This window comes from Parasteatoda tepidariorum, chromosome 2 (assembly GCF_043381705.1).
Source record: "Parasteatoda tepidariorum isolate YZ-2023 chromosome 2, CAS_Ptep_4.0, whole genome shotgun sequence".
Classification (NCBI taxonomy): Eukaryota; Metazoa; Arthropoda; class Arachnida; order Araneae; family Theridiidae; genus Parasteatoda; species Parasteatoda tepidariorum.
This window is the reverse complement of record NC_092205.1, coordinates 91,780,406-91,788,705: the sequence shown is the minus strand read 5'-3', so window position 1 is coordinate 91,788,705 and position 8,300 is coordinate 91,780,406. Positions and strand designations below refer to the sequence as shown.

General features: G+C 35.4%; 1 protein-coding gene across 1 annotated transcript in view; it reads right to left on the bottom strand.

The window, feature by feature from the left end:
• The window catches only part of LOC107446508 (fatty acid synthase), a 61,773-nt gene extending 55,784 nt beyond the window's left edge, over positions 1-5,989 (bottom strand). The window contains exons 1-2 of the mRNA XM_071177919.1: positions 5,800-5,989; positions 3,123-3,323 (exon numbers count right to left, since the gene is read on the bottom strand). Of these exons, the coding sequence (XP_071034020.1) occupies positions 3,123-3,323; positions 5,800-5,839 (241 nt within the window). The 5' untranslated portion in view covers positions 5,840-5,989. The remainder of the gene's footprint in view (positions 1-3,122; positions 3,324-5,799) is intronic.
• Between the last annotated feature and the right edge of the window lie 2,311 nt (positions 5,990-8,300).

Below are 8,300 nucleotides of genomic sequence, written 5' to 3'. Positions count from 1 at the left end.
CATATTTCTGGCTCCGATAATGTAGTCGCTGATGCTCTATCTCGCCTGCAATCAGTACAGACTCCATCAGTGGACTTTACTGTCATATCTGAAGCCCAAAAAGCAGATAAAGAATTATCTGATTTGCTTCAAAAAGAGCACCATTCGCTCCAGCTACAATCATGGTCTATTTCGCCAACAGTGAAACTATATTGCGATGTGAACCACAAGTTAATACGCCCATATGTGCCACAACAGCTTCGAAAGACTGTGTTTCAATCTCTACACAATTTAGCTCATCCAGGCATACGAGCCTCCAAAAAACTTCTTCAAACTAGATTTGTGTGGCCTTCTATGGCCAAGGACATTGCGGAATGGACTCGAAATTGTTTATTGTGCCAGCAGTCCAAAATAACAAAGCACACCCACAGTCCTCTACAATCCTTCAACCTACCTTCACAACGGTTTGAACATGTGCACTTGGACCTGGTTGGCCCTTTCCCACCGTCCGATGGCTACGAATACTTGTTGACGTGCATTGACCGCTTCACAAGATGGCCAGAGGCCATCCCTGTTCCTGATATGTCAGCGGAGACCACTGCACGAGCTTTTGTCTCCTTCTGGGTTTCAAGGTTTGGTGTCCCAAAGATCATCACCACCGACCAGGGAAGACAATTTCAGAGCCACCTGTTCTCCACATTGAACAAACTTTTGGGGACCAATATGACACGAACAACTCCATATCACCCATCCTGCAACGGCCTCATCGAGAACTTCCATCGTCCACTCAAGCAGGCCCTCCGATGTCATAAAACCAAATGGACCGACTCTCTACCCCTAGTTCTTCTTGGGTTGAGATCTGCTTTAAAAGCAGACTTAAACTGCACGAGTGCAGAACTGGTCTACGGTGCCCCTCTCCGCCTTCCTGGAGAATTCTTCGAGGCCTCCACTACTGACGTGCAGCCTCATGAATTTCTGATGAGGATGCGTGAGACAATGCAGACTTTGAAGCCAAAACCAACGTCTTCACACTCTAAACAGTCCATCTTTGTACACCCATCTTTACCAAAATGCTCTCATGTTTTCATACGAGTCGATGGTGTAAAGAAAGCATTGCAACATCCTTACGACGGTCCATTCAAGGTTTTGAAGCGTAGCGGAAAAACCTTCACCATTGAAATGAAGGGTCGGCAAGCCGTAATTGGCATCGACCGCCTAAAACCTGCATTCCTGGATGATGAGGAGTTGCAGACTACTGCTCCAACCCCGGAGCAGAACGAACCTAGAGCTGCCCAGCATCCGGCTCCAGAGTTGGCTCGACCGGGGATCACGACTCGTTCCGGCCGCCGGGTGCATTTCAACACTCGTTGCTATTGATGTCGGTCTCCTGGACTCTTGGGGGGGAGTACTGCGGCGATGCCCTGCTCCTACATTTTCATCTTACCTAATGCGAAAGGGCACTTGCACTTCAACTTGGAGTGACGCATTTAAAAACCAGTTTTCCGCCAGCAACCAGGCTACTCCCATTTTTCCTCGTGCACTAGTACGTGATGCACGGCTCTCCGATAACTTTAATGTCATTCAGTTTTAGCTGTATTTATTTGTGATTTTAATAATGTTCAAATTAAATTTATTCCTTAAGTTTTAGTTGGTAATCTGTTCCTTTTAATGCTTGGAAAAACATGATTTACCACAAAACTAATTATGCGTCGAAGTTGACAGGTACACAAAACAAAAATACATCACAGCTACAGTAAAACACATAAACAAGAAATAAATATAAATTAAGCAAAAGGCGTAAAAGAGAAAGAATTATATTTCAATAAATTCGATGCATGATACGGCACTGCATTTAATTAGCTTCACGTTAACTAACTTTCTAAATTATATGGAGAAACTTAGCTCAACTTTAGCACGCCATTTTTATTACAAGCGATCAGCTGGCGCTGAAGTTAATGGTCACATATGTGGGTATTTAAGCTCTTCTTCTTGAAGTGCAAGTACCCAATTACCAATTAAGTTTGGTCTAATTTTCAACGCATTTGTTGTTGTTACTAATTATAATCGCCGGTTGATATTAATTATAGTCATATACATTAATGTAACATATACAGAATGCGTTTTGAAGTAAAAGCATTGAAATCCATCTACGAATTTTGTTCACAATTTATTAAGTCGTGGACAGATGAACTAATTATGTAAACAAATTAAACTTTTAAAGCTGTTAATTCAAAAGTAAAAAATCTATATTTCTAGCAATCCTCTTTTAACTCTACTGATCTCTTCAATGACAGATTTATTATCACAGAGGAAAAAATTATAGAAAATTTATAGAAGAATTATTTATGGAAAAAATTAATTTAGACTTCAGTAAATAATATGTTTAATTAATCATGCGGCAATTATTAATAATGACTGGTTAATGTGCAAAAATTATCTGATTTACTCGAGGTAATTATTAATAATACTGGTGAAAACAATTGAAGAGACAAATGATTGCAATAAAAAAAACTAACAATGCAAATAAATCCAAAATATCATCATATAAAAGAACAGTATTTGGGAAAATAAAAATGTTCAAAATCTACATCCTAAATAAGGAAACTGGTCACTTGTCCAGTACGGTAACTCAACGACGTCCTATAAGTCAGGCATAATAGGGTGTATGATAGCTAGCTACAAAACTCTCGCATTGACGTTTCATACTGTTTACCAGGGTCTGTATCATCCCAATGGCAATCTCCCCTACTCTTGCAACAAGGCACTCCTGAGATCATTAATGACAGTTGTTGTCGTCATGCTGCAATTAAACGTCCATGGATGTCCCATACGAGTTTGATGATATTAAGGTCAGGGGACATCACAGGCCACTCCAATCGATGAATAGCCTCCTATTTGAGTTATTCGTTCACCAACTCATTCACCCTGTGTTGACGGGCGTTATCGTTCATAATTGATGAATCTTTTTAAATCAAATTCTAATTTTTTTTTTAATTTCTCGTTCATTTTCAAGTGTTGAAATTGAAACAAGAATTGAGAAAATCAAATTAAAGAATCTTTTTAAATGAAACTCTATTTTTAAAAGAAAAAAATTCCTCGCTCAATTTCAAGTATTGAAATTGAAGCAGGAATTGATGACTAACCTGCAGCATCGAAGGATTTGCACTTTCCGTCATCAGAAATCATGCTTAATTTATAGAACTGCATGGACATGGCTGGATTTAAACATAAGTGAGATGCTCCAACAACGGCAGCTTCACAATCATTACTTTGAATGGATCGAACAGCTTCACACAAGGCAACAGCACCGGACGAACATGCTGTGTCCATTAAAATGCTCGGACCTATCAATATTATTAATTTTTTTTAATAAACAGAAAATCATAGATGCTTTTTTGAAATATATTACTTGGTATTTCATAATTGCACTCCTTATTGTATGTTTTTTTTAAATTCTAAAATAATACCACTAAACCTAAACAAAAGTAATATTTTTATATACAAAATCTAATGATGGTGTTGCAGTTTCCCATTGTTAATTGTGCACTTTTATTAGCCGGAAAATCACGTGGTAGGATCCAGTTTTTCCTCATTCATTTTCATATTGTTTTGGTTGCTATCAGCATAAAATAAATAAAACTCAAAAGGTATTGTTTTTCTATAAATAGTTTTGTCTCCCTAATTGGGTATACTATAGCCTACGTCACAGATCGTGTTATTCCTACTAAATTTAACTAGTAAACAGCATTTTCTGCGAACCTGATTTCTAGCAACAAGTAAAAGCATCAAACGAAGTGTCTTGTTATAAGTCGCTACTCGCCAGGTTGGAATTGTATTAGTCTAGCTCCTTTGGAAATAATTTATATTGTTGTTTTACCGAAGTTTATGAATTTAGTAAGCATATTTAAAACTCAGTTTATTAATTAAACTAAAAGGAAAATGTTATTCCTAGTAAGTGGAAGTAGTTGTGCTTTTTTCATATTATACCCAATTTAAAGGTATTTTACTGTACTGCTATTATTACGGTTTTGATTTAAGAGTTTAAAACTAAGAGAATTGATTTTTATTATTACTATTATAACGTAATTCTGCGCTTTATTTTAAGATAAAGTTGTTATTTAAAAAAGGTGTCTAATCCTATTATCCGTTTTACAATTATTATTACTTTGAAAAATTACTTCTGTTTACAATTGGGTATACTATAGCCTACGTCACAGATCGTGTTATTCCTACTAAATTTAACTAGTAAACAGTATTTTCTGCGAACCTGATTTCTAGCAACAAGTAAGCATCAAACGAAGTGTCTTGTTATAAGTCGCTACTCGCCTGGTTGGAATTGTATTAGCCTAGTTCCTTTGGAAATAATTTATTTTGTTGTTTTACCTAAGTTTATGAATTTAGGAAACATATTTAAAACTCAGTTTATTAATTAAACTAAAAGGTAAGTGTTATTCCTAGTAAAATTTTTGAAGTGGAAGTAGTTGTGTTTTTTTCATATTATACCCAATTAAGTCTAAATATTTATAATACTTATGGCGTAACTACCACTACGATTCTTTAACAATATTTCTCTAGTATATATAAAACATGCTAATTCTATTCAATCTTGAGTTACCTTTTGAAAGATGACGGTTCACATGGTCTATAACTACCCTCCAAGCATTGGTGACCCAGTCGAATTCCATCCCTTATAAAATTCTGGTGGGATACGAGTATAGTGGCGTAACTACCACTACGATTATTTAACAACACCTCTCTAGAATATAAGATGTGCTAACTCAATTCAGACTTGAGGTACCATTTGATAGATGGCATGGTCCATAATTATTCTCCCCACATTGGTAACCCGGACGAATTCTATCCCTGATAAAATACTGGTGGGGGAGTATTGAGGCGTAACTACCACTACGATTATTAAACATTATTTCTCTAGAATATAAGACATGCTAACTCAATTCAAACTTGAGATACCATTTGATAGATGACGGTTCACATGGTCTAAAACTAACCTCCCCCCCCCACATTGGTGACCTGAACGAATTCCATCCTGATAAAATTCTGGCGTAACTACTATCCCCACACTATTCCTACAATACTAATAGATAATAATTTCTGGACGTGAGAAGTGGAGGCAAAAACGTAAGCAAACAGAATTCTTTATGTATATATATATATATATATAAGTAGAACTNTTTATATATTGCGAAGCAATCATCGGGGTTGGTGAGTGGCAGCGACCAGGGGGCTTAGCTCCCTAGTAAGACGAATGAGCATTAGAAAAAAAGTCGGACATTAATAGTTTTACGTATTTACATAGCAACTTATTATGTTTTGTTCGATATCATCCAATTTCAAATTAGAAAAATTTTGAAGCGGTAGCGCAAAAAAATTCCTACTAGCATAAACGTAAAAGGGTCAATATTTTATTCTTTCCACTTCACTTTCAATATTTTATGGGCCACTTTCAATATTTTATGGGCCGTGATCCTGTTAAAGTCAATCACAGCAGAGGTTAAATTATAAATGGCCAAAACAAGTTTCATTTGTTGAAAGGAGGCAAAAGGCAATCATTCGAGATATTTTTCAGTTTCAACCGGCAAAAAAAATTTTTATTAGCTTTGCTCAGAACGACATGGATACTGTTTCGTGAAAAGTTGATAACGCTTTTTTTCCGCTTTCGTATTAATTTGCGACCTGTTGCACGTTTTTTACGAGGATGATGAAAGATTATATAAAGGGTGGCGATTACGAAACACCCTGTTCAGTTAAAATCGTGAAAAGGGGATAAACTAATGGGCAAAGAAATAAACAATAAGTTACCTTTAAAATCAAACGCATAAGATATCCGATTGGGAAGCATTGTCCCATAGCAACCCGTAACAGTGTAACCAGTTGTCTTTTTAATATGTTGCTTAAAGTATTCGTCATTTTCTTTGTTGGTATTAGCAATAAACACTCCAATTTTCTTTCCTCTTAATTCCTCAGGATTATATCCTAAATAAATATTTTCAATTATTTATTTATGCTTTTTTAAAAAACAAAATTATGATGAAAAACAACACAGAAATAAAAAAATTCGTTGTAATAAAACAAAACTCTCGAATACTCGGTAAATAAATTTTTGTTTATTTATTACACATTTGCAAAATGGGTGTTATTTTAGGTTTGATGGCTTGCTCACCATGTTTGGACGTCATCACACTTCTCAACTGTATTCAAGAGTATTAGTAAACAGTGCGCATTGCATGCGTTGCTATGGCGACCGGTGCTATTTGATAATTTTTTCAGAATTCTCTTTTTCACTTTTAATTTTGTTATGCGTTATGCTGATGAGTTCAGAGAGATCCGATAAATACTTCTTGAGCTGTGAAAAAAAAAGAGAATTTCATCATTTGAACGATATATTTGAAAAATTAGACAACCATTTTGCCAATGAGTAACCCGCAATCGCCTTTCAGCGATCAAAATTTTTTTTGTATTACTTTAATTCTAAGTTTGCTTTCAATAAATGAGTAAATGCAATAGTATTTTATTTTTCTATGAAGTGATTCAGACGTGGTATTTAAATATCAAACACTCACTTCATCACACGTTTCTTATTTATGCTATCAAGAAATTTCGCAAAACAAATGCAACGTATAACGTAAAATCAGAAATAAATATATTTTCTAGACTAGTTGCAGCAGAAAGGGACATAATTTCTGTCCTTCAGTAATCTTAAGGCTAAGTTAACCTTGCTAACGCTACATTCAGCTCTTTTAAAAACACTTGAAATGTCCGCTTAGAACCAATGGATGGTGTTTTCAATACAAATGTAAACAAAACAACAATCTCGAGCTCTTGACCAGCTCTACTTCCGGTTAGATTGTATACAGCTGCTTACTACAGCTTATTCTGCTCGGTGATATTTTCAAAGAGATTGTTTTGAATAAAAAATAAATTATACAATTTCTGAGCTCAAATCTGCTGTACTTCGTAAGATATTAATGATATCAAATAATTCTGGTGAGTTTGAAGTGAAAATTTGCTTTAGTTATTTACAGATGTATTGTTAAAAAAGGTGACATGGTTGCTAGATTTAGAAAGAATTCGCTTTTTTGGCAGTTCTGATTTTGGCCACTTTTTACTTGTTTGTTAAGACTTGTTCTTGATGCAAGCCGTGCAACATCATGCATATCATATTGTTTGAGTAGTGAGATATAAATTTTGCTAAATTTGTTTTAAGTTCGAGCGCTGTTAGAATTTATAAATTACAGAAAACTCCTTATGAATGGTAAAATTTTACGCGTAAATTTAAACACAAATCGTAATCATGAAGCATCCCAGAATATTAGACATGTTCACGCATCGCCTCGTAAGTGTAAAAGGAGGGAAGCAGCGGAAGTTTTATGAATTTCTTCCGGTTTTAGGAAACTTTTAGTTGGTTACAATCAGTCAACCATCTATTAGTTTATAGCAGTGGTTCCCCCTTTTTTTCGACAACGGAACCCTAAATAATAAACATTCTTGCGTCGGAACCCCGACTTTATAAGTTGAGCAAATAACTGTAATTGTAAATGTTATAGAAGACTAATTTCGAAATATTTAATTAGAGGAATCAATATTTTTCATCATTAAAACCCTTAAATGAAGTTTATGTCCGGCAATTAAATTTCCCGTGTTGTTGACGTATTCCTGTTTAGGCAGAGGGGGTCCAATTGTTCTTGTTTTCCAGTGGCGCCATCTATGGCCAAGAATTCGATTTCTGCCACTCCCGTTTATAGGGCGGACCCATTCATACATCTATTCATTCATGCCGTCAAATTTGCCGTCCTTTTGCTATATCTAGTCTAGATATGATTTTTTTTATTTTTTTTTATGTATACGTGTTACCGTTAATGACCGAAATCAAGAAAATGTCGATTTTCACCGCTGAATGTCTACAATCACATAGTCGCTTTGGTGAATGTCTGAAATATTTGTTATATCCGATTTGATATTAATTTATTTGTTGATATTATTATATTTATTCGATATCTAATATCTGCTGAGAATAGATCGGGAGAAACATCAGTGTTCGGAGTACCGATTAAATGTACGCTGGGCAGCGGCTCTGAACCTTAAAATAATACTGATGTAGGGCATGCCGGGCAGTGGCACTTAACTTGACCTAGTATGTATTTCGGACATCTATCAAAGCGACTATGTGATTGCCAACATTCAATTGTGGAAGTCAACAACTACCAATTTTGGTCATTTGCAGTAACATATGCATAAATGAATAAAATAAGCTGGATTTTGGTTTACTTCGGAATGAAAACTTAAAAGAATTTCGCTACGTT